The 27,536-nt window shown below is 37.4% G+C and overlaps 2 protein-coding genes across 2 annotated transcripts; one reads left to right on the plus strand and one right to left on the minus strand.

The window, feature by feature from the left end:
• Positions 1-843: 843 nt before the first annotated feature.
• On the minus strand, positions 844-6,271 carry LOC105438945. Its single transcript, XM_030989952.1, has 7 exons — positions 6,092-6,271; positions 5,001-5,723; positions 4,347-4,565; positions 3,655-3,807; positions 2,865-2,921; positions 2,086-2,235; positions 844-1,605 (listed from the first exon to the last, which is right to left on the minus strand). The coding sequence occupies exons 1-7, from the start codon at positions 6,209-6,211 to the stop codon at positions 1,495-1,497; spliced, it is 1,533 nt and encodes a 510-aa protein (XP_030845812.1). The 5' UTR covers positions 6,212-6,271; the 3' UTR covers positions 844-1,494.
• Positions 6,272-12,177: 5,906 nt separating this feature from the next.
• On the plus strand, positions 12,178-27,283 carry LOC588676 (tRNA-dihydrouridine(47) synthase [NAD(P)(+)]-like). Its single transcript, XM_030990166.1, has 12 exons — positions 12,178-12,506; positions 14,246-14,410; positions 15,114-15,828; positions 16,967-17,119; positions 17,410-17,526; positions 19,339-19,404; positions 20,181-20,291; positions 21,501-21,597; positions 22,337-22,463; positions 23,497-23,584; positions 24,135-24,316; positions 27,190-27,283. The coding sequence occupies exons 2-12, from the start codon at positions 14,253-14,255 to the stop codon at positions 27,260-27,262; spliced, it is 1,887 nt and encodes a 628-aa protein (XP_030846026.1). The 5' UTR covers positions 12,178-12,506; positions 14,246-14,252; the 3' UTR covers positions 27,263-27,283.
• The last annotated feature ends 253 nt before the right edge of the window (positions 27,284-27,536 follow it).

Consider the following 27,536-nt stretch of genomic DNA (forward strand, 5'->3'; position numbering starts at 1 on the left):
TTTAGAATAAATATTTGTTAATGATATAGATATGTTTTTTGAAATTCTTGTAAAAGATACCGCCCATTTCGCCTGCTTGATTAAATATACATGTATAAATAAAAACTAAAAACAAACGAAAAAGGGACTCAGAATTCGTCCTCGAATCAGGTGATCTTCGATCTTTGATCTCGGAAATCAGAGACGCTTGTAAGAAAAGGCGGCTCCGCATGAGGACGAGGACATATAACCACGAGCTGTTTAAATGTTCTTGAGAGATAACAATATAATGATCACATGGGGTACCGTATAGGTCATGTGACTATGAATGGTATGATAGCTTCGTAGCCACAAATGAGCCTACAAACAGGTTTCTATTATGACTCTAAGACTTTGTTCAGGAGTCTTCAGTATACATTTCCGATTTCTTTGTCGTTTGAGTTCTCAATCTGTTCATCATGATCTGTTTCTTCTTTTCTCAAATCTGTCATAAACTTGAATCTTTTGTAAAATATTTGTCAGATCGAATTCTCTATCGTTCCGTTGTTTACCTGTGAATTATTCTGTTAGGTACTTGAAAAAGAGAAGATTTTGTGGAAGATAAAATAAGCAGTGAACTTTTAACATTTGCACTTTGAAGTTTTGCCGTGATGGAACAGGGTGCACCTGCCAATAATTGTTATTGGGGGTGCACCCCCCCCCAATAAAAATACAGCATACCTCAAGTGCACATAAACAGTCACACACACACACAAACACACACATACACATTGAATTATGAGAAAAGTTTAAATTGTAATAAAAATGAATTTCAGAGAGCTGACAGAGAATATTTTTATTTATACGTGAAATAGATTTAAAATGTTCATTTTTATTTGTGAAATTAAAATTGAAGTCCCAACGTATTTATAGTATCCAATGCATTTCTTTTGCATTTTATTAAAGATATGTTGCTCTTTCGACAGCTACTTTTTGAAATATCTCCCCTTTCACCATTTGCGGTAATTGCGAAGCAGCACTATACACTTCAATACCAAACATTACTGAGACAATATTGGCGAATAGAAGAAATTCCTACAAAGAAAAATAGATTTGAACCTATCAAACATGAGGCATTGTGCAAGGTAGTTCCAGTCTTAGTGAAATATTTTGTTTCCTCTATTTCCGATGTACAAGTTTCGTTGCATTCCATTCCCATACACATTTGTGTATATAGGCCTACCTGAAAATGCTATCAATTAATCACAAAATTTCCTTATCTTCTAAATGTTGTTTTCTTGTTTCTGTTGCTAAAACTCTAACTCGCTAACAGATCGTAGGAATTGTGAATTTCGTATAGCACTGTCTATTGTATTCAACCCTTAAGGAAGAGTTTCAAAACTATTCTCAATGGACAGAAAAGTATATTAGATCTACTACGAAACCATAATGCTAGACATATAGAAACACTTCATCCTGTTATTATTGCACATTATTATTGGCTTTGGTTCGATGTATCTAATCGTAAAGTTAGAATTATTGGCAAGCAAGAAACGAATCAAAGTCAACTTGGAGATTGCGCCTCTCTTGCTGGACTTCGGTGAGGTGGTTCATCAGTTCTTGCTTTTGGTCGTTCGCTTTTTGAAGCTGTGAAGACAAAAAATGATCAAGGATAAGAAAGAAAAGAAAAAAATCAGACTGGTAAAGACTAAAAAGATCAATATTTACGATGCAATGTTAGCATTTCTCGTACAATTTATATATCCTTCCTTAATCTCACTTGTAATAAATGAGTGTTTGGACAAAAAGCAACATTTTATCGTTATAAATAGAACTATTATATTGTTTTCATAGTTATAGTTATCAGTATTATTATTTTCATCATTGTCATTACTATAATCATTATTATTAGGCCTATTTATTTTTCATTTTGTTCTTATAGTAAAAGTAGAAGTAGTAGTAGTAGTAGTTGAATTAGTAGTAGTAGAAGTAGAATTATTGTAGTAGTGGTTGTGGTAGTAGTGGAATGGTGGATATATATAGTTCATGCCTAAATATTTTCATTTTTGTTATCATTATTTTTCTAGAATCATTGTCATCATGATGATAACATGTAACATTGCCTACCAGATCAGAAAGTTGTTCAATCTGACCGTCCTGTATTTTTCTCTGTTCTGATAAGGTCTCGATGTCGGCCTGTAATTCGTTGACCCTAATCTGATCGCGGTCCCGACACCCACATGTTTGCTCTACGGAAGAATGATGACCACGGCGATCCTGAAGAGACAATTAAATGTCAAAAATGAATACAGAGAGAGTGATAGCCAGGAGACCAAGGACATTCACTCATATTCAGCCAAACCTGCCATTGTGGCCACTTCTCTATAAAGGCCACCTATCTATACAGCGGCAGTGTATTTACCCCCCCCCCCCTTCCTATCGAGAAAGAAATGTTGTAGAACATGTCTAGAAAGTCAACCTGTCTACAGCAGCCGCTTTCTCTGTTTCCCTTGGGTTGCCTCAGTAGAAAGGTTAGACTGGACTATCAATAGATGATAAATGAATCTATATGATGGCAAATAAGAATAACAGAACAACGTTCCACCAATTTCAATCAAGGAACGGTGTGGATGAACATTAGCACAACATTTATACAGATAACAAGGTCACGTGATACAAACTATTCGAATACAGAAGAAGAGTAGCAAAAATTGACGATGATAAAAATAACGTTTAACATAGTTTTCCAAAGCTAATTTTGAATTATGGTAACGACGTTGCGTTGAGAGAAAAGGTTAGCTGACAAATTAATCGTTTGAATAATTTGATAATTATGTTGAATATGAGCAAATACAAAATATCTACAAACTGACTAAAACTTGAGACGGTGCGTGAACATGTCTTACCAATTTAGAGGTATCTCCTTTGTTGCCTTTAAAAGAATTACTATTCAACTTCCCGACCTATATAAACATAGAGGAATACATTTTTTAATAAAATAATCATGGTACTAGAAGTTTACATTCAAATACTAAGTATCCATTACAGGGAAAACTCAAGGTGCCGACAAAAGTATGAAGCATTTATTAACAACAACAATAATGATAATGATAATGATAACGATAATAATAATGATAGTGACAATGATAATGATAATGATAATGATAATGATAATGACAATGATAATGATAGTGACAATGATAATGATAATGATAATGATAATGACAATGATAATGATAATGATAATGATAACGATAATGATAATGATAGTGACAATGATAATGATAATGATAATGATAATGATAATGATAACAACGATAAGCGCTTTGGGCCGCTCTGGGAAAAGCGCAGTATATAACTAATAATAATAATAATAATAATAATAATAATAATAATAATAATAATAATAATAATAATAATAATAATAATAATAATAATAAATAAAATAGTGATAACAGCACAAAAATGATGATAATAATAATAATAATAATTGATAATGATTATGACATAATCTAAATGATAAAAAATTATAACAATGATGGCATAATCTTAATGATAATAATGTCTTATGTAACATATTGCATTCATTGTAGTCCTTACGTATCTTGAAGTTTTAGTCTACTCCTAAGCTGACCAGTTGATAACATAAAATGAGAATAAAGATGACAAATAATCAATGTAATATGAAGTATATACCTTGTGTGTGATGTTATCCATGTGGTTGAGAAGAGTAATCCGTCCCCGCCTCACCTCCATCACAGTCTCCATCCATCCTTCCACCTCACCTTCCAACCTCTTCTTCACTGCCTCAAGGTCAACCACCTTCTTCTTCCAGTTATCGAGCTCAGACTAGTAGAGAAACATAGGATTGATTTATTGATCAGATGATGATTTTATAGTAACTGTGAGACTCCAAAGTCTGTTATTCATACAATAATGCCTCGGATCGGACGGATTAATTGTACATTGTCAGATTGTTGAACTTAGTAATACTACTTTTATCTTCGACTGAAGTGCATTTAAACATTTTTTTTCAAAAAATATTCCTGCAACTCATCATCTACCTTCTGAATGGAATTTCTTTCTAGAACATCAAAAAAGACAAAAGAAACTAATAAACCCTAAACTACAGTATGTCACTAAGCAATGCAACAATAACTTGTTACTTCTGCATAGTGTATTTGTAAATAAATTAAATGTTTTGTACCGGAAGATGATCAGATGATGATGACCTGACCATTTCTTCTGAGTAGCGTTATTAATTTGTTTTTTTCATTACAACAAAAAGACTCGCAAAGAGGGTAAATTTACCCCCATCCCCTTCACAAATGCAGAACAATTGGCCGTCGTATTATATCAATACACAAGAGGCAGAATGATTGCCGAACCTTTAATTGAGACTTCACTGCCTCGTCATCGTCTCTCCTGTCTTCCATCTCCTTCAGCTGCCTCTGTAGCGAGCCAAACTGGTCATCGAGAGCCAATACGTTATGATGAGGGCGTCCTGTATCACTGCACGATCCCGAAAGCTGGCGATGGGCAGCGTCCAGCTGTAACGAGATCTCGCTCTTGGCTTCAGTCAACTCCCGCTCGTTATCCTCAAGGGCCTGTCAGTATGGGCGTGGTCAAATAATATTGTTGTTATTTGATTGAAGAAAAAAATGCAATGACAATGACAATTCGTTTCCTTAAAGCGCGAATCAAGTTATATGAATGCAACGTCCTGTGCACTTCCAAAGGTTCGGATATCATAACACTACGACGTAAATGTTGTGACAGCGTTTCGAACCCCATGCCTTGTGGTTTACAGTCCGGGGACTTATCTACTAGACACACATAAACAGCTCTACTTTAAGTCATGTTCCATTTGGTATGTACAACTAAGAACGTAAATCGTAAATCATTTTTTTTTGTGATTGAAAGCTGAATGTTTGTGATTTTGGTTTCATCTTTCACGCAGAATAGTGTGATCTTAAACAACGACTGGAATAGCAAAGGGCAATGCCATACATCTCCAGAACTCTTTACGAGTTCATTCTCACCTTCACTTGACCTTCCAAGCACCATTTGTCTACCAGTAGATTGGATACCGTTTTGATAAGGTCTTTTTGCTTCTCAAGATTCTCTTCGGGGCACAGAACTTGGGTCACGTTGACACCTTTGGCAGTCAATGTAGAAGCACTGTCTTGAACTAGTGGTTCACTCTGTCTAGGTCGGATGTTCGCTTCTGCTGGAGATATTTCTTTGAGAAGTTCACCTTGGAAATTCTGTTGGCTCCCTGAAAGCTCCGGATGCTGCCTCACACCAGGTCCGACGATGCCACCTACTTCGGCTTTAGAATCAATGTCATCCGGTAGGACTTGACAGGCACCATCAATCATCTCTGTCTCGTTAACTTGGTTGGTCTCCGATTCTTGAGTTGATTTCGACCCATCATTCTCTGCCGAAACTAAGGCTATCTTCTTCTCGACACGATGCTCTGCTTGCAAAGAGGTCAGCTTCTGCATCTTTGCATCATAGCAGCAAGATCTGCAGTGCTTCCCACCCCTCCCCAGGTTCCTACAGTCCTTCCTTCCGAGATCCGTTCTACTGGACATCCTTCTCGCAGAACGTGGTCTTGTCTCCAGAAAAGCTTTGCTCACCTTCTGTCGCCTCAGAACTCGACGACGCGGGACGTTGTTAAGATGTGGCACTTGATTTTGTGTAGTATACTTTGCCGCCTCGAGGGTAGGTGTTAGAGAATCAGAATGTTGTGTTTTTCGGTTCTAAAAGAAATTATAATGACAAAAAACACGAGATACCAGGTGGTAAATGATGGTAAAAGATAACCCAAAGAGAACCTTTGACTAAGGCATCTTTATTTATAGTGATCACATTACTGGTTCCCAATATCTAGGAATAATAATAAGATTCACATCATTGGCCTCTGCCAGGTTCCTCTCAGCGCTTGAACACGACGAACATGATGAAATAGATTCGTTATTAGCATTGTATATAAGTGTATGCAACTACCACAAAGACTTACCAAACATAGTCACATATTTCTTCTTGTGATTCTGATTAATAGACCAATACGTTCCTACTAACATAATTTGAAATGCACTATTACCACTCATCACAACCGTCAACTTACCTTCATGAATTCTTCGAACGATTCGTCGCTGCCCAGAAACCTCCCAAATTCCTTCAACCTCGAGACAATCCTCTCAACTTCCTCCACCGACGCCGAACTATCCACTTCCTGCAGGTACATCCTTATCGTCTCTCTGACATTTAAAGGTGAAGTGGCCAGCTCTAGATCGTTCGGCAGAGACAGAAGGTTCTTGTAAATGACCTCAATCTTGACCTTAGCCAGCTGTCTCACACGTTCCAGGGCTTGATGGGTGCGGTCTCTTTCGTGGATGATCTCATGAATTCTGCAATTAATTTAAGAAGGTAACATTATTCAAGTTATCCCTTTGTAATGAATACAAGATAATGCATGACCCTGACGTATAGATAGGTTTAAGTAAAATCTGTCCATGAACATCCCGGCCGTTTAGCAAAACGTTTGTCGCATCTGTTTTGCCTGGTCTGTTGTATTTCTCTCTACTTCCCGACCTTTGTTTGTGTATTTCATTCGTCTATGTCTATAGCACACGAGGCGTTATTTTTTCTAAGGTAGGTCTGCTCCAGTGACTGGAGAGGTCTTTGACGCACCGTGTGGGAGTGAATGCAAAATAAACAAAGCAAACATTGCTTCCGTTTAGTGGGTCATTAGCCAATTGCATATTCGGATTTCATTAGATCAGGTAAAAACGCCTCGTGGACAAGGGGCAAGACCTCCCCAACATGAATCTAACATATTACGTCACATGCCTGAAGCCAATCTATCCCACAGTTAATGTAGTTTCACCTTTTATCCTTGTTTTTGACGTTCGCTCGTAAAGCAGCAATAACCGTTCCTTGGCGTTTGACGCGGCGGTTGGCTTGGGCGATAGTTCGCTTGGCAAGGAGCAACTTGTAAGTCATTTGCGGGCTTTGCCGTGTCTCCTCCGTTGAACCCCTGACGTTAGAACCCGGATGATCCAATACCTCCTCCTGGAGTGAGAATAAAGGCAAAGTTTGTTTCAAAGTTCTGTTAGATGTCTTTTGGATGTGTTTGTCGGTAGATTTGCCGTCAGAAAAAGATTCCGCAAAACAAATAATCCAAGGAATAATATGAATTTCCTAACAAGATTCTGATTTGGGCTTTCTGAGACGTTCTCTAGCAATGTCACTAACAAGTATTCATAATTCTTTATAATTTACAAAATGCTACATAATTCCATTTACGTGATATGCTTAAACAACTCTATAGTCTTTGATCTTGGCTAGAGCCGGCCAAAGAGAAGTTACTACTACAACTGCCTTATTCCATTTCGTCCTGAAATTCCCGTCCACATGCTCATGATGGTTGCATAAATTAATAAGATCAGACACATTTTGTGTATTCCTAATTATTTCCCAGCTAAAGAGGCATTCTAGGTACTCATTTGAGTATGCCAAGTATATTTCATTTACGACACGGGTACAACATGGTTACAACTTAATTACCGGCATCCCCACGCTGTTATGCTCGCGTCTTCCCACCAACCGGCGGGCGTCGACTGCGGCCTGCATTCGATTCATTGATAGAGTTACAGTGATCGGCAAAGGCATATTTGAAGGATGTTCCGCCCCTTTGTCCTGGGGCTGGTATTCGCTTCTACTTCTCTCGGCTTCACAATCTTCAAGCTGGATTATATTATAGAAATTCATGTAATTTGTTACGGTTTATACATTTCAATATTATGAACTGAGCAAGCATGCTCACTTGAGTATAAAATAAGCCTTCGAAACATTACGATGATGATTTTCTTTCTTTGACGGCACATACGGATAATCATCTAAAAATGTCTCCTGACAAGAGGAATTGGTGTCGCATTTAACTTTTTAATCATAAAATCTCTTTAATTTCAGCATTAAGTTTGATCGTAGCCTACATAACACATATTGTCAGCAGATGGATACTAGTAATCTAAAAAGAAAAGGGCGCAACTTATACAATTTTTAAGGGAGACGCTTTAATCGTTACAGATCTCGAACGTTTTCTTCAATCTTGAAAAATGTATATTTCTTGTTCTGGCATATTATGATGATATTTACCTATAAATAGTTTCAATTCATAATCTCACCTTGTTTCTTAAGGTTTCAATCGTCAGTTTCAACTTTCGAATCTGGTCATAGAGCTCCGCTTGTTTTACGGCCATTTTAATGACGTCATGCTGTTTCACATCAAGTACTTGTTGTTGGGCGTTTCCCTGAAGTTTCGCTAATTCCAAGATTCCATTTAGCTTGGTCGTCTGGCGCTGGTTTGAAACCAGTCGTCTCTCCGCCATGCCTACGAATACATTGCAATAAGGACAATATTCGTGTTTTTTTCTTATTGTCAATGAGGAAAAACATACATCTGTCAAATGATTTTTATAAAAATAGGCCCTTTGTTGTTTATGTATAATCCTTATTCTGGCTTGACTGCAATCTGAATATTTGATATTCCATTAATTCCAATTGAGCATCGTCCTCTGTGACTTTATGTGAATTATGGGCAATATCAATAAATATTGTTTTTAAATATATTTAAAATAAAATCGATGAATTGTGTTGCCCTATTTGAAATTAAAACACCCCCTCCACTCCCCTGACTGAATGGATCCCCAAAAGAAGAAAATGAGGAGACAGAGCATGGAAAGAGAGAGAGAGAGAGAGAAAGAGAGAAAAAAGGGCGGGGCATCGAGAGGCGGAAAGGTATACGACCAACCGCTATCTCCTCCACTTTTAAATAACTGGAGGTCCCCTTTGCCCAAACTCGCCGATATAAAATGCAAGGGATATTAAACCTACGCCAGAACTTGTACAGCATCTAATGAGAAGCACACTTACGTAGTTTCCTCTGCAGTTCCTTAATATATGTCTCTTGTATTATGGCATCTGCCAGCAGTTGCTCGTCGATCGTGTTCAGACGGTCGATTTGAAGCTCTAAATGTCTGATCTTTCTCCTAAACTCCCGCTCAGCTTTCATGATCTGAAATGTGCTCCTGAGAAAAAAATGAACAATAACTATTTTCAGATATGCCAGGTATACAACAGGAGTGCGCTAAACCAGTTGTACTGTAGAATTACCGAACATTGTTAAACACGCCCGCAAAATAATTTGTGTTTTGTCGACAAGAGTTACAGAAATATGCCTAAATTATTCGATAGAAAGTTGTGAGAATGTCGCACCCCATCCCCGTCCTCTAGATCCTACGAAACAGTTAAATTATCTAGAGGATAACTTGTGTGTTTGTTTGTATGAATGAGTAAGTGAGTCTTTGCTTCTTTTGGATGAATGATTGTTTTTGTTGGTCACCGTGAAGCTACTGACTTGCATCTAGCTACAATAACAATTATTTTGTAACTGCCCTACTTTTGAGTATTAAGCTTGCCGTACTCACCTGTCTGGTCTCACGATTACTCCTGTACCTTCCTTTTCATCCTAAAGAAAATGAACATACTTAAATTAGTCAATTAAGGTTGAAAATAATTATAATTTTTCCGTTGGCCTTAACTATTCAGTGTCAGTAATAATGTTTTTCATTTTTTAGTTTTACTTATAATTGGTGCCCCTGAAATTACTGAACAATTATGTTTGAAATGACCCCCCCCCCCCCCCCCCACCCCGAAATCACCTACCCAAAGTAGTCTGCAAGTACAAACCCTGGTCAGTCGTAAAAGAGAGTCTGCACTACAAGACTATCATAGGCCATGTACTATAGCTGCTCCTGACACAGGACACAACCAGTAGGTAGCTGGGCTAGGCTTCTCTCGAGACACAATTATTTGTTTGATAAAGTGTCAAATTAGGGTCTGTGCTTGCAGACTTCACCCAAAGCACATCTGAATTAGACTTATTTCTTAGTAACAAATCAAAAGTTGTAGTTTTTATTTTTAACAAAACTGTTTGTGTTATGTTTGTTCCTTATTCTCATTCCTTCATTTTATTTGCACTCCGTATAGTGAAAATACAAATGAACTACCTGATCCTCTAACTCTACCCCTCGCTCTCGGCCAGCGGATCTCGTTAGGGAGAACGCCTTCAGCCGACACCACACGCCATGCTGCTTAGTATCCTCGATCTCGGCACGATCGAACGTGCTGCGGTTTTTTCCTCCTCCGCTCAACAAGTACGACTCGTCAGCCGCGCTCTGATTGGCTGAAAGTTCGCTACTGTCACCAAGCAGTCCGTCGTTTCTCGCATCTCGCGGTGCTTCGGCCACAGAACATGTGACGTTGTTGCTTGTATGTGATTGGTCCATTGTTTCAGGTGTTCAATATATTTCTGGTCTCCCCGTGAACAGTGGATTAGCTCTGATGCATTGTCAAGATAAAAAAAAGATTTCGATCTTTTATTTGAGGGTTTTAAACGCGTTTTTTGAAGTGTCATGTTGTCTTTTTATAAGAGTTTGATTTGTTTTCCTTCTCATCATGACTCAACTTTTTTTTGGTACGAATATGATATATAATCTACGGCTTATATTATGTCTATACATGTATCTATGTTTTAATTTGTCTTAACTTTGTTTACATGTATTTCAAGAGTTCTCGAGAAAAAGAAGAACAAACACCTATTGAAATACGGGTTCGCCCCTACATATAGCTTTTTTTTCTCAGGTGAATATAATAATACAAACTTTGTTCATGATGTTTTTTTTTTTTTTTTAATTATTTTATTTGGCAAATCAAGTCACATAATACAACAATATAACAAACATGAATTGAGATTAAAAAATCAATAGAAAGCATATATAAATATTGCAATAGCAGGTGCATCCGGTCGAGCTGCCCGGGTATGGAAAAAGTTAACCAAATAACTGTGATCCGCAGACCTTCCTCCCCACACCCGACTAGATGCACCTGATATTGGTTAAAATAAAGCTTTAAAAAGAAAAGATAGATTAGAAGAAAAATGGAGGAAAAAGAAAAAGGGAGAAAAACGAAGGAAAAAGAAAAAGAAAAAAAGAAAAGAAGGAGAAAAAAAAAAAAAAAAAAAAAAAAAAAAAAAAAAATTGCATGACAATTTTTTTTAAAATTGTGAATTCATGACAGGTATAGTAACATATTGTTACTGTTAATCATTAACACCATCATCACGTTGTAAAAAAAAAATATATAATATCATTATCATTATCGTTATTAACATTATTACTACTACCGTTACTATCATTATTATTATGATTATTATAATTTATATCATTGACATCAATATTTATATTAAAACATCAACAAAAAATTAATTTTCATTGAGAATACAATTTCAACAACAACCAGTCTCGAAGCTATTGCACGATCATAATATGTACAGATGAAGGTAAGCCCTATATCATGTTTATGAAAATATTAAAATTCAGTAATACAATTTTGGAATGGTTTGGAATGGTTAAAATGGACTGTGTATTATTTCAAGTACATATCATTATTGTTTCATATTATATAATGAGAAATGGAACAAAAATTATACGGTATACATCTCAGGTGGTTATTATGTGAAGTCTTATTTATATAATTGAAGAATTATTTATATTCTATAAATGACTATAAACAGCAGCAATTAAACAACTAGCAATAAGAAAGCATAAACAGCATTAAAAGATCACACTGTTACAAATATGTATAAGCATATTCGTCATTATTATCAACATCATTTATATTATTGTTATTGCAATCATTATTATTGCTACGATTATAACATAATAGTTACAATCATTATTAATATTATTAAGAAATATAATGTATAATACAACATGAATAAATACGGAATCATATATACAGATTTACAAGCCAGAGTTCAACACCTTCAAGTGGGAGCACCAAGTGCCAATTTGAGTCAATAGTACATCGTTACGAATATGTTGAGGAAGTGTGTCCCACAATCTGGGTTTGAGATATAGTATTGAGAAATAGCATTGTGATTTCTGATCTATACAACCATCATGTCATGCAAATAATATATAATATGACTTGCAACTCTATGGATACAAGGGATGCGATCCCAATCGCCATTAAATCAAAATGAAGAACAACAAGAAAAGATTTTTTAAATAAACAAAAAATAAACTCACCTCAGTTCTGGTTACTTTACATTTAGGCTGATTATATAGTTGTGATTATTTGAGAGGAGCTGTTGAAAGAAGTTCCATCTCCCATAAAATATTTAATTTTCAAGTTCTTATTCTGTGCAGATTTTCAAGGGGCATCATCAATACATCATACTTTATTCGTGTTATTAAGCTGAGTGCAATATTGTAAACAATCAAACAGTATTGTCGCATGGATGCAAGCGCGCATTAATAAAGCATCAATTGTGACGCAACAATTGAATATTGTAATGTTGAAAGTGCGTTGACCTTGCAATGAGAAGTGATTTGTTGCTCTAAAGTTAGTCTTGGATCAAGACTCGAGTGCATCATAAATATTACATAAATCTGTTTGAGCAGCTCCCACTACACGTGAGTGTTATTCGTTTAACTGTTTAGTCCACTGCAGCAGATTCATCTCTATTTCATTTTAAAAAACAATAAGGTTTTAATCATGTTTCAAATGCACTGTTTAATACCCTCGATAATTTCCTACAATTATGAAAAAACACAGGTAGGTCTAGATTGGGAAAATTGTAAAGCCAAGTCGTTATTGTAGTCCCACGCGTTGAAAATTGAGTGGCCGCGGCCGATATACACCGCGTGTATAAATTACGTCGAGATGAATGATGGTAGATGTTTTTGATTTCCAAGTATTTTTCCAACATCAGTGAGTGTACTGTAGACTCAGATTGTGTTGTACTTATATATCTAGTCTAGACTAGGTGTCATTTAAACTTCCGATTTTGAAGAATTCCTGTGAGTTTTTTGCAGTGAAAAATGATGAAACTACTAGTTTTGAATTTGAGAAGAATAGAGCCTTGGCCTCGCTAAAGCAAAGCCATAGAGTCAATGCTAATGCGTATTGACCTCTAGCACTGCATACTTGCTGAGAGGCAGGTGTAATTAATACACAAATACACACACCACACACTATTGCATAGACTGCACACAATAGAACCGAAGTGGCTGATCTGCAAATTTGACACCATGGACGGTAGCGCGCCCAGTATTTGGTCAGACATCCATTTCAATGGCTGTAACAATTTAAAAAGTTATTTATGAGCCACAAAACTTGCAAAAATCAGGCAGCTGAACAACTTTTCTTAACTCTCAAAATTAAATCAGATTTAGAAAGATTGGAAAGATCTCCAACTTAGCTCGAAATTGGTCAGTGTCGCACAACTTTCTGCCCTTTCGCGTTCTGTTAGCAGTTAGCACATGCGCTCACATGCATAGCCATATTATGTAGAAGCCTATTGCGAAACAACTACATGTGCTGTCGCAATGAATTTAGTATGTGTGTGAAGAGGAGGTCTTCCGTGTTCGCTCCATGGCAGCGAATTTGCAAATGACGCACTTACCGATGTGCAAGAGGTATTTATACGATACCCTTGCCATGCGGTATCGCTCGTCCAGTATTCAGTCAACGCATTGACATTCAGTGCTTTATCGCGCAATTGTGTGAAATAGTGCCCAAATACGCTTCGCTCCTTGGCAACGGAGATACCACCCACAAATCGCGTGACCGAATTCTATTCGGCACGACCAAATTCTGGGCAGAAAAATGCTCCGTCTTCTTTCGGAAGTATTTTGCTTATCATCATTCTATATTTTAAGTGACTATAAAATCCTGTTAGAGGAATAACTTTCTTTTCTTTTGATGGGTAGATTGCCAAATAAAAGAGGTAAGAATTCAAAATATTAGCAATTTCCCCTAAGTGACTGAATACTGTGCAGGTGGACCACTACCCTGGGGCTTCCCCCCTACTCTTATATGAACAGTGCAGTGGGTTTTTATCGTGCAAAGGTGGTGATTCTCCTCTAAACGGGGCCTCCATTTAACACCCTTCCCGAGGGACGTAGTGTTTTCCACTTAACATATCCTACTTCTATGGAATAAAGAGAGGGGCACGTTAACACACAAGTCACAACGCAGGCTTGGGTCATCCGCCTGTGTGGGATTCAAACCTGAGACTTTCGGTTCGACAGGCAGACACTTTATCGACTGAGCCAACTCGCTACCTATTAAATTTTTTTAATATCTAGATATTTCAAAATATTCCTTGCAAAGATTTTGAAAATTATTGTTTAACCATTGTTATTCATAGAACTAGCATGGCTGATGCTCAAGCAGAAGGTGGAGTTCCAGCTGTGGAGCCAACTGTGGAGACTGAAAACTCAAACCAGATCCAAGATCAGGTCCAGGTGCCTTCTCAAGAGGAGTTACTAGCCCATGTCAGAGCTCAACCTGGAACAGCACTGGTGAAAGCAAGGTAAGAAACACAACTGGGGGGTGTTTCACAAAGATTCTAAGTTGAACTTATCTCTATTAGTTTGACTTAACAATTATGGAAAGCCGTTGGCATCTTTGAAAATATTTTGTAAAATTTATTTTAAAAGGCATAAAATGTTGAATCAAATCATTCATATTTTCTATTATCATTGGAGATTTCATATTCTTGATGTGGAATTTATGAAAAGTCTAAAATACTTGGGGAATTTTTGCTTTCAAATATATTTTATTTTAATGCTACAAATGGCTCTCCATAATTTATAAGTCCAACTTGAGTTAAGTTCATCTTAGAATCTTTGTGAAACACCCCCCATTTCTGTTAAGGGATGGGAGCAGCTGAGGACAATTTGCTTGCTGAACCCATTAGAGAGCTCCCGTAAATGAAAATGAGCCACGGGGTTTTTGTCAGTAATGCAAGCGTGTATTGGTAGATAAGTGAAGTACCCTGCATTTTGTCAAATCACAATTCATTCTAAATAACTTGGCAAGGCTCATTCATTTCCCCAATGTGACCATTCAACCCGTGTTGATTTTCAACACACAAATATGCCGGTAGACAAAAAATATATTAGATTACTAGGCCCTGACTTTGATGTACATTTACTTGTTTTGCTCTTTGCTCCAACAAGCCTTAACACAACTCACTTCTTTTTGGTATTGCTGTTATTTTGTACCTACTGTAGGTACATTGACCTCACACGACACAGCAAAAGAAATTACCAGGATAGCACCACCAAAGCGAGCCAGGAGCAGCGCAACGAACCCGAGGGCCAGCAGCATGAAACCAAGAAGCAGAAAGGGAAAGGCCAGAATAAGAAACGTTACAGGGAAAAAACAGTTCCGTCTGAAGAGCGTCCTTGTTTGGACTTCTTGAGGGGCGCCGGTTGCAGATTCGGTGACAAGTGCAAGTTCAGCCACGATATCCAAAAGCTGATGGCGGGTAAAGCCCCAGATATCAATCCGCGATGTATCAATTTTGACAAATTTGGCAGCTGTCCTTATGGCATGCTCTGCCGCTTTGGAGGTGCCCACATAGACGATAACCTGAAGAACATCGTCGATGAGGAGAAGGTCAAGGAAACGGGAGGCAAATGCGTCGTCAGGAATCTCCTGAGCAAAGACTTGCAGATACAGTTGAGGAAGCGGAACGTCCATTTTAAGAAGTCCGATCAGTACATGAGGACTTTGGATACTAGGAAAAAGGAGTCTAACTCTAAGAGACCCGAAGGACCAGGTTGCAAAGACCATAATGAAAGTCCTACTGTTGTCATGCCGACTAGTGGTGATGCTCACAACCATGCAGGGACTGTGACGGATGCTGATGTTATCAAGCTACGGCCAGAGGAGAAGAAGAAGCTTGATGTGAAGGACAAACTCCTGCTTGCACCACTGACAACCGTAAGTGCTGCTGAATCATTAGCGCTTACGAATTTACAAGTAGTTCTCATAAATTTAGTTCTTGTGAGACAGTACTTTTATAGTACTGTTCTCATCTTGATACGGTGATTGTAACTAATTCCTCAGGCACACGAATGAGACTGACACCAGACCTCCAGCAGACCTAACAACATAAATGTACCCCTAATGGCCCAAAACAAGGCCTTTTGGAGTCAGTTTGGCAGTGCTACTGTTAGTGAGTTACAGGTCCTTCATGTCTAACATTACAATTCATCAACTCATTGTGAATTACAAATAGAACAGTAAGCATTTATTTGTCCGAAGCAGTAAATACTTTATCAAACTTTAAAGGTAATACAAAGTTTTGGGAATTTTTGAAAATTGAGTGGATAGTGAATCTTTATAATTTTGATATATCTGGATGCCCCTGTGGATGTATTATAAGCACTAAAAAAAATAGCCCCTAAAACACTTCTGTTTTCGAGAAAAATTGAATATAAAAATTTACCGGTGCTCCCGGTAAATTTTGATAAATTTCAAATAGCGCCTATGGCCGTACAATGGTAGCTGCGACCATGAAAATCTCAGAATACGTAGTTGTGATATATAATTTCCAAATGGGAATAGCTAATCGGTTGATTTTAGTCAAGAAATATTCTTTCATAGCTAAATTAATATCTTGACCTTGAGAGGGAGCTATACAACATAAGAAGTTTATTATTTACAATTTCATAACTTTAGACTCGATTTCAACGCGACAACGATCAATGAATATTGTAGGGACGCATACGCTTCCAATATGTTAATTTGAACCAAATTCATGACCCCATACCAAAACTTTGTAATACCTTTATGTGACTTGAACAACCTATGGCAGTGGAAATCTAGAAAAACTTGGTAACATTGAAGTCTTGGATAACTTTTTAATATGTACTTTGGAGACTAAACTTAAATGTTATATGTTTGCATTAATTATATCTTATATCCTTTAAAGGCTGTGTTATTGTGGTCGTCTCTCTGACAGGGAGGGGTGGATCCCAGAGTTACATATCAGAATGTTTTTTTTAATTCTGAAAGGTGCATGCCTGAACACAAAGATGATTTTTAATCTGTTGTACGTCTGTGCTTGTTGTTACAGGTTGGTAATCTTCCGTTCCGTGCCGTGTGTAAGAAGCTAGGTGCGGACATCACATGCGGCGAGATGGCCATGTGCACTAACTTACTCCAGGGACAGTCGTCTGAATGGGCGCTGCTGAGGAGACATCCTTCGGAAGACATCTTTGGTGTCCAGGTAAATTATCTTCTCACTTCCCTTCAGGACAAGATTTTTTTTTTAAGGGTGGAGTCATCAAATGTTCTTCAAATTGGCAACCTTTATATTTGTTCTGTTCTACATGTACATTGTTCTAATAAAATTTTACTTCTTTGAAAATGCTGTACATGTGAGTAAAAGCTTTGTCTAAAAGTTTGGGGGAAAAAAGGAAAATTTTGATCCACCAACAATGATTTTAAACACCTCAATGCTTTGCCAATTTAAGGATTTTAAAGCTCTTTTCCCTTTTTATGAATTCTTTCCTCTAGCTATGTGGTGGTTTTCCAGACACGATGACTAGGTGTGCAGAGCTGCTCAATGATAGATTAGATATTGATTTTATTGATATCAATGTCGGCTGCCCAATTGACCTGGTTTATCACAAGGTGCGTACTAAACCTCTTTATAGTTCATTGATTGTTATGGTTGTTTGGTGTGTGGAAGAACTTTGCTGCCTTTTATTATATTTCCAGATTATTTTATTATATTTCCTTTTTATCTATTTTCCTCCTTCAGAAAATATATACATGTATATCATGGGGGAAACCTGCTATATTTAAGTCTTGATGACTATGTAGAACGAATGAGGACATTACAGTGTGCTGTAAAAGCAATGGAATCCCAGAAATCTGGGCCCGTATTCAATAAACTTCTAAGACATTTTTCTTAAGTCTAAGAAAATGTCTAAGAATTTGTCTAGGTTAAGAAAGTTGCCTTAGCCGTATTCTAAACACGTAAAGCAGTTTGTCTTAGCCAAGACGAAAGATAAGACCCGATGACGTCATGTGGGAAAGTTGATGTGGTCGACTCGAGCAAATTAATTGCAACTCGATTTGCCTATGTAATTTGCGTGTTAAAATAAAAATCGCACCGCACGAAAATTATACACTAACATGTATGGGAGAGCGTAAAGGAGGAACGATGCTCACATAATTATTTCGGGATTGACCAACTGACACTAAAACAGTCTAGTCAAGACCACCTGAGGCTAGATCTAATTACATCCACTGTAGGCTTTTTATACTTTTCTGTCAAACAACTCCGAGGAGCCCAACCGGGCTTACTTATTATGTCGCAGCCGCAGGTCTGTGAGTATGAAGGGAGCGCCGTCGCTAGCCGGCCGACCAGCGCTAGCTAGCATTGGATTTGGAGCTACCCTTTCATTGTTTTACATCGTCTACTGTTATGATGGCCTAAAATTAATCAAATGGCTAAATGTAACCTTTATCAGACTCATACTATAACAAATTTTGTCTCACCTAATATTATGCCGATTGCACATTATTCCCTGTTTCCATACTTTAGCGCCAAAGACTAATAAAGTAAGAGACGGTTTCTTTATATACGACAGCCATGTCATGATTTAGTGTTATGCATACTTTATGCTACTACTCGTTTAGTTGTGTACAAACAAACATACTACTAGTACAGTACAAAGAGCCTATGGCGCTCCTGCGCGCTGCGCCGTCGACGCTGTATATTACGCGAAGCTTACGTTGTTATATAGGTCAACTGATAACCTGCGCTCGCGCTGCGCGCGCTGCATGCATTGTTTTTATTCCATTTGATCGAAACCCGAAGCGGTTGCTTGCAGCATCACTGAGCTGCCGGTGCCAAAGCCCCATTTAAGCATCCTCGTAGTATTCTTAAATATAGGGTAGATTTCTTACTTATCTTAGATATCTCGATTGTATTAGAATACGACATGCTACTTAAGTCCTTTTTCTTAGATAAAATCTAAGAATCCTTCTTAATCTTAAGGCAAATTTCTTAAGTCCCCATTGCTGTTATAGAATACGATTTTTGGCTAAGATTTTTTCTTAGCCAAAATTTAAGAAAAAGTACTTAGATTTCAAGCTTAAGAAGTTTATTGAATACGGGCCCTGATCCGTTGCTAATGACAGTATTTGTTTTATCGCACTTTCATAAATAATAATTATAGTAAGATCAATTTGTATAGCGCAGCTACAGTAGTATATAATTATACTCTTCTGCACTGTGATGAACACAAAACTCCTAACAGGGATAATTACAGACACAAACACAAAAACTATTCAAAAGCTTAATGATTGTTTGATTATTGACATAAATGTTAAAATATGTTAAATGTAAAATATCTTACAGTTTACAGGATTTTTTTCCTTAATTTGATACGTAATGAATTTCATGTAGTTCATAACTTGTTTTGACTATTACAGGGAGCTGGATCTGGTTTGATGAATAGAATGGGAAAGTTTCAGGAGATTGTGAGAGGAATGAGCTCGGTAAGTCATTTACATGCACACCCATTTTTGTATCGCATACATCTAACATGCAGATGGGAATATTAGTTTCTCAGATGCATCATTTGCCATACTGTTAGATTGTACATATTGCTCTCATATGCTATGACAATTTGTGTATGTTAACAGCAAGATGCATTTTTTATCATAAAGATTAATTATTGGCATTTTTTTTGTATGAAAAACATAGCTGCAAGCAACAATGCCCCAAGTGCATATTCACTGCTGTATGTTTATCAGATACAGACATTTTTTGCACAATATCTCAATTAAATTTGGAGGTGTTGATTAATTTTAAGTTTTTTAATACCTTGTGTAGGGATAGGCCTTTTAAACCCCTTCTTTATCATGAGGATTGCAAACAGTCATCCTAAATGAGCTTTCAACAGTTGAATTTGGGGTCTTAAATCTTTGTAGAAGTTGGTTGATAAATCATACTGCTCTCCCTGCAGGCCCTTCAATTATTATATTACCCCCATCATTGGGGATAATATAATAATATGATAATATGATTGTGGTAAAAGACTTTGTCCAAGGATGTAAGCACGGAGCATAGATCAAACTATGTATTTCCCATTTGAGAGTCAAGAGTTTTCAACAGTATGCCAATGCTCCCAACCTTCATACTTTTATGTCCCTGATTCTTCTGTAAAACAAAACAGTTATTTTTTTAACCAAAATGTAGAACATTCATAATTTGAGCAGGAGAGAAGGGGTTACATTGATGAGGAATTTTTGTTGATTTGTTTTCCATTCAGGTTCTTGATATTCCGCTGACAGTGAAGATGAGAACCGGTGTCCATAACGACAATCCCGTCGCACATAAGATTGTCCGTCGTATCTACGACTGGGGAGCATCTGTTGTCACGGTAAATATCGCACTTTGTATTACTGTAGCTGAGGAATGTTTCACAAAGATTAAAATTGACTTTAAGTTGGACTTAACAATGGGCCGCCGTTCATGCCACTGTTTTCTCTCACCATTTACTGGCATTGGTCTCCCAAGGGACGTATTAATCATGGCCACAAATCTACCAAATTAACTCTTTTTGATAGTTCATTATTGAAGGAAAAATTTGTATCTAAAGATCATAATGATGAGAGAAAACAGTTGCATGAATGGTCTGCCATATTTAAGTCCAACTTAAAGTCAATTTTAGTCTTTGTAAAACACTCCTCAGGAATATATTACTACTGTTAAATGTGCTTTCAAGAAATAGTTGAGTTCTGGGCCCTGTTTCTTAAAACTTGTCATCAATAACAAGTAACAAGAACTGTTATAAAATACTGAAATCATGGCATTTGATTGGCTGAGATCAAATTTGTCATGGAAATTTAACATTTGTTATTGATTTGATTTGATTTGATTTATTTTCCACTCAAATATCCACAAATTAATAAACCATTCAGTAATACAATATATAATAGAACAAATTAATTATACAAGTAACGAAATACTGACAAGTATGTTCGTAATCAAATAAGTCTACAAAGTACATTTATGTTTGAGAATTAGACAACATATTTTAAATTGCTTGATTTAACTGAGAGGGGAAAAAAGGGAATCTCAGAAAAGCTAGGCTTGTTGAGCGAGATTCCCAGTATAAATTAAATAATGGACCATCAACAACGTGCATCAAATTCTGCACATGTCTGCTCCCAGAGAGACCAGAGACGCGCGAACCCACCCGCCCGCGCCAGATCCCCGGGTCTCCCCCGCCAAGGCCCATTTAGCATACAACAGTCTGCCGTTGCCAGGTCGAGCAAGCTCAAGGTTTGTCCGACCTAGCAACGAGCAACATCAAACAAACAAACAAGTTTCATGAAACAGGGTCCTGGTCATGCAATTACTCTGTAATTACTCTGAAAGAAGCTGTCCAGGAGCTTTTTGGAACAATCGATTATGTAGTTCATTACTAATGGTTTTCACTATGATGTTTTATACTCATCAATATCATTGAAATTGACTTGATCTTGCTGAGAAATTACATGCAATACACACAGAAATGTGTAAATGGGACTACACATACACGTGACATGAAAAATTAAGATTTGTTTATGTTTCTTCCCCCTTCTAGGTTCATGGTCGTACCAGGGAGCAGCGGTATTCCAAGCTAGCTGATTGGGATTATCTGAAAGACTGTGTTCAGGCTGCTGATCCGCATCCATTCATTGGTGAGTCCCAAGGTCAAAGGTCAACTATGGTGCAGTCTTATGGGGCGTTGCAAGAAAGTTGCGATTGATTGCAATTTGCAAAATTTGCAACTGATATTCGATTGCAACTCAATTTTCTTGCAACGCCCCACTAGTCTCCTAAATTTCCTAGGATTTTGTTAGGATTAAAGTTTTTAACAATTAAATTTAGTTAACAAGATCTAGCTTTTATTTCCCCCCCCCTTTCTCTCTCTCTCTCTCTCTCTTACTAATGGGGAGTTGCAAATTTGCAATTAATTACAAGACTTATGCTTGATTTTTGAGATTTGCAACTTTCTTGAAATGCCCCATTAGAGTACCTAGAGTAAAATTGCATAATGAGATGTTCTTATAATGTTATGTACATGTAGTAATACTGTGTTGTAAGGTTTGTAACCATGTAGAGATACACAAAAACCTGTCTTTAACCTAAAGCTTGCACGCACTTGATAAAAACCTACTTCTAAATCAATTTTAGGTCCTAACATGGAAAAAACAGCATGAGGAATGGACATTTCTGCATTGGAAGTGTGTCGCGTGTGGTTGTAAGTTTCGCTTTATTGAATTCCTTTTTTTGTTGCTTGAAATCCCTTCTTTTTTTTTTTGCCTTTATGATTCCTTTTTTTGGTCGCACAAGGTTGGCAGCTCTGGTTTATAATTAATTATGTTGTATATAATGAAAAACATTTTTGAATGATGTCATATATCTTTGTCTACATAGGAAATGGAGACATTCTTTCCTATGAAGATTCAAACTTCTTCCGTGAGCAGAGTGGAGCCACCGGTCAGATGATTGCCCGGGGCGCTCTCATCAAACCTTGGATCTTCACTGAAATCAAAGAACAAAGGTACCATACTAGCATTTCTAATGAACATTTTTGCTGTTCTATCAAGTCTTTATACCTTAAAGGCATCATTTAACAATGTTAAATCTGAGATGCACGGTCCTACGTGTTATCAGTGTCTGTGATATGGTGTAATATTAAAGACCTCAAATAATTGCGCTTGAAAATGGTCATGAAGTGCATCAAAAAAGTAAAAATCTCTGAGTGACCGGTTGTACCATACTCATTTTCCCCAGTAGACTGTAGTGTTATAAAAACCATTATGGAAACAAAAATTGTAATTTCCAATCAGAGATATCTTGATAATCAGACAGGCGATCACTTTGTAAGAGTCATGGGATTCCTGACTGACTTAAAGATTTATAATTATGATCACAGCATGAGCTAAATCCAGGATTTCTTTTAAGAATCTGAGACAAAGATACCCAATCCCTTTTAAAGCAACAACAAAAATAAGCTCAGTCTAGCTGAAAGGAAATTTAACAAAGACTATGAGGCGTGATAGCTCAGCGGTGGTCTCGTGGTCTCGTAACGGGGAGGTCCTAGGTTCAAAATTTAATCAGTGCGCTAGAGCCCTTTGGTAAGGCATTAATCCTCATTACCAAGTCCTTGGGAGAGGACTTGGAGCCGTCAGTCTCCTGGTTGCTTACTTACAAGTAATCACATGCTTTCTTAGCAGTCAGTTAAAAAGAAACCATCAACCAACGCACAAAAGTAGGAACCCATGTTATAACATAGGCGTCTAACGCTTGGTTAACATAAAAGATAATGTTCAAATACTGATCTTCCTATTGCATAATAACGGAAACTGTCCCGATGATCTTGGAAATGTTCGGAAATGTAGTTCATAGGAACAAATATGGTGTCATATGGTTTTAGATTCATAAAAAGGATAACAGAATCAATCTTGCTTGAAATTGGCAAATAAGTCACATTCACGTGTGCTTATAGATTTTAATGATATCTCATTAACATTCTCTTAATTTATTTCTACTTTTTTCCTTCTCTCTCTCATTACCGTATGCCTCTATAACAGACATTGGGACATCTCTTCTAGTGAGCGTTTTGATATTCTCCAGGATTACATCAACCTAGGACTGTTGCATTGGGGCTCAGACAGTGAGGTATGACTCTTCATAATAAAAATAGAGGTGTCGTGGTCAAGTGGATCGTGGTCAAGTGGATACGTCAACGGACTGTTGATCACAAGGTCCGCGGTTCGAGTCCCGCCACGGCACTAACGTCCTTTGGCAAGACATTGATCTACATTTGCCACACTCAACCCATGGATGTAAATGGGAACCTGGCAGGAATTAATTCTTTGAAATGCTAGAGCACTGTATTGGCCGCCTTGCTAAAGCCAGGGTAATAATCGGGGGCAGCGCCAGGAGTGTCACAACGTGACGGACATGTGCACTATATAAGAAGCCACTATTATTATTATTATTACTATTATAATCTGCTAGATTTACATAGAGTTTAATTTTGCCTCTAAGCTCTTTACAGAAATTATTATTCCCCCGGTTATGGGATTCATTCACGCACACAGTGTGCACAGTTTCTTGGAGTTAGTTCTACCATTAGGCCTTCGTCATCCTACCAGGTCCCCATTTCTCTCCGGGGAATGGAGTGGCTAATGTAGATTAATGATATGTAATGGTTTTCTTGATGCAGGGAGTACGGAAGACGAGAAGATTCCTTCTTGAGTGGCTGTCTTTCCTCCATCGTTACATCCCGGTTGGACTCCTGGAGACGCTGCCTCAGAAGATCAACGAAAGGCCTCCGTACTATGTGGGTCGGGACGATCTGGAGACACTGATGGCTAGTGCCAATTGTGCTGACTGGGTCAAAATCAGGTAAGATCACTAATTACATGTTAACAATAATAATGATATTCAGCTTTTATATAGCGCTTGATACATCTCAGACGTCTCTAAGCGCTTTACAGATATACTGTTATCCCGGTCATTGGATTCAGTGCTTGCCCACACACAATCTCCACTCCCTGGGGCTTGACTTGACGCTCAAAAACTGTTTGACCAACAATGACGGTCACATCCTACCAGGTACCCATTTTAACACCTGGGTGGAGAGTAGCAAATGTACATGTAGGTTAATATCTTGCCAAAGGATATGAGTGCTGTGTCGGGATTTGAACCCTCGACCCTCGCATCTCCAGTCAAGCGCCTTAAACCACTCATACACGACACTCCCTGTTAGTAAGCTTCCTCTTCTAAGAAAGGGTTGTCCTGTGGGAAGTTACCTGGTGATGTTTGTCCTTTAATGGTTGTCTTTTCTCAAGTACAAGGTAAATTTCCTTGAGAGACCCCAGCTCTTTGTGAGCCATGATAATCTGGAAAACCTGATGGCCAGTGCCAACTGTGCTGAAAAATGGGTCAAACTCCGGTAAGACGATATTTCCTAGGAATGATGATTGTCCTATAAAGGGATATTCTCTTGAGGGTGTTTGCACGAGAATGGTTCTTTCCTCAACTGGGACTCCCTTGCAAGACCTCCTCAATACTTTACAGGTCAGGGGGGTGTTTCACAAAGATCCCAAGTCGAACTAAACTCTAAGTTGGACTTAAATATTATGGAGAGCCATTTGTAGCCTCAAAATAAAATATATTCAAAAGTGAAAATTCAAGTATTTTAGACTTTTTATAAATTCCACATGAAGAACATGAAATCTCCTTGATAATATGAATAATTTGAAACATTTTTTGCCTTTTAAAATAAAACTTTTACAAAATATTTTCATAGATGCTAACGGCTTTCCATAATCTTTAAGTCCAACTTAGAGTTAAGTTAGACCTAGAATCTTTGTGAAACACCCCCAGGACAATCTGGAGATCCTGATAGCCATTACCAACTGGGTTAAAATCAGCTGACATGTAACTCAGGGTTATCGGGGTTATGTGCCTATCCAATGTACATGTAGCTTGGCAGGCAAATGTTGTAGGAAAAGCTTAATCATTAAAAACATTTGTGTCATGCCAGTCCCTAATATATAAGTGACATGCTTTGTTACATGTGATGTATGTCCAAGAAACATTTTTCATGATAACTTGAGAAATGTTAACAGTTTGTGAAGAAAAGAAATGTAAAATACTTCAACAGAGTGCTTGTAAAGTACTTCAACAGAGTGATTGTAGGAGCTTTACATGCCAAACGTCTTTCTCTACTGCTACGTTTTTTATGCCTCCGCCACCGAAGGTGGTGCCGGAGGCATCATGTTTTCGGGTTGTACGTCCGTACGTCCGTACGTCCGTCCCGTTTGACCGTTATCACAATATCTCAAGAACCATTTAAGATTTAAACTTAAGACTCGGGAATAGTATTTATCACCATAGGAAGACGATCTGATTAGATTTTGGAGTATGTAGGTCAAAGGTCACAGGTCACAGAGGTCAACTTATGAAATTCCTTGTGTTGAGTTTGTTAGCGCGATATCTCAAGAACCATTTGAGATTTAAACTTCAAACTTAAGGATAGTATGTATCACCATAGGAAGACGATCTGATTAGATTTTGGAGCACGTATGTCAAAGGTCAAGGGTCACAGAGGTCAACTTATGAAATTCCATACATTGAGATTGTTATCATGATATCTCAAGAACCACTGGAGATTTAAACTTCAAACTTAGTAATAGTGTGTATCACTATAGGAAAACAATCTGAGTACATTTTGGAGCACGTAGGTCAAAGGTCAAGGGTCATAGAGGTCAACTTATGAAATTCCATACATTGAGATTGTTATCATGATATCTCAAGAACCACTGGAGATGTAAAAACTTCAAACTTAAGGATAGTATGTATCACCATAGGAAGACGATCTGATTAGATTTTGGAGCACGTAGGTCAAAGGTCAAGGGTCACAGAGGTCAACTTATGAAATTCCATACATTGAGATTGTTATCATAATATCTCAAGAACCACTGGAGATTTAAACTTCAAACTTAATGATAGTGTGTATCACCATAGGAAGACAATCTGATAAGATTTTGGAGCACGTAGGTCAAAGGTCAAGGGTCACAGAGGTCAACTTATGAAATTCCATACATTGAGATCGTTATCGCGATATCTCAAGAAGCACTGGAGAATTTTCACTTCAAACTTAATGATAGTATGTATCACCATATCATAATATCTCAAGAACCACTGGAGATTTAAACTTCAAACTTAATGATAGTGTGTATCACCATAGGAAGACAATCTGATTAGATTTTGGAGCACGTAGGTCAAAGGTCAAGGGTCACAGAGGTCAACTTATGAAATTCCATACATTGAGATTGTTATCATGATATCTCAAGAACCAGTGGAGATTTAAACTCCAAACTTGTTTAAATTGCTCTATGGCGGAGGCATCATTTTCGACTGCGCGCAGTCAAAATTCCATCTAGTTTTCATCTACAACACTTATTTTTCCAGGAACCTATAATATACCAGCACTGCTTTTTGATAGGTTCCTCACATTCTACTTTATCTATTGTATGAATTGAGAATCATTGAGACATGCTCATTTATACTACATGTATTGTATAATTTCTATTTTGTAAGTACATCTATATTTTTTGTAAAATGTGGAACAATAAAAACTTGAAACTTGAAACATATATTAGTAGTACTGATCTTGGCTTTTTAAAGCCTACCGGTAATTGTAAATGTTCTCATGTATAATTTGTATTATTATTTAGTTCAGTAAGGATGTAATCTGCTTTTTGTTTCAGTGAAATGTTTCTTGGCCCTGTACCCGATGACTTCCAATTCCTAGCGAAGCACAAAGCCAGCTCCTACAAGTGAAACTGACACGGCTCAGCAACACCAATAGCCAAGCCATACAACTAGCAGTGGCACGATCAACCACAAATTCTAGCGGCTTATTGCATACCTGCCAACCCTTCCGAAAAATCTGGAATATTTAGATTTCTGGATTTTTAGGACCTGAAAATTCAGAATATTCCAATTTTTTCAAAAGTTCAAATTTTTCTTTTTTCTTTTCCTTTTTTTTCTTTTTTTTTTTTCCTTTTTATTTTTGAAGGCATACCGTGCTGAAAATTCCTAATTCTTATTATCA

Source organism: Strongylocentrotus purpuratus, unplaced genomic scaffold (assembly GCF_000002235.5).
Source record: "Strongylocentrotus purpuratus isolate Spur 01 unplaced genomic scaffold, Spur_5.0 spur5_scaffold_19, whole genome shotgun sequence".
NCBI lineage: Eukaryota > Metazoa > Echinodermata > Echinoidea > Camarodonta > Strongylocentrotidae > Strongylocentrotus > Strongylocentrotus purpuratus.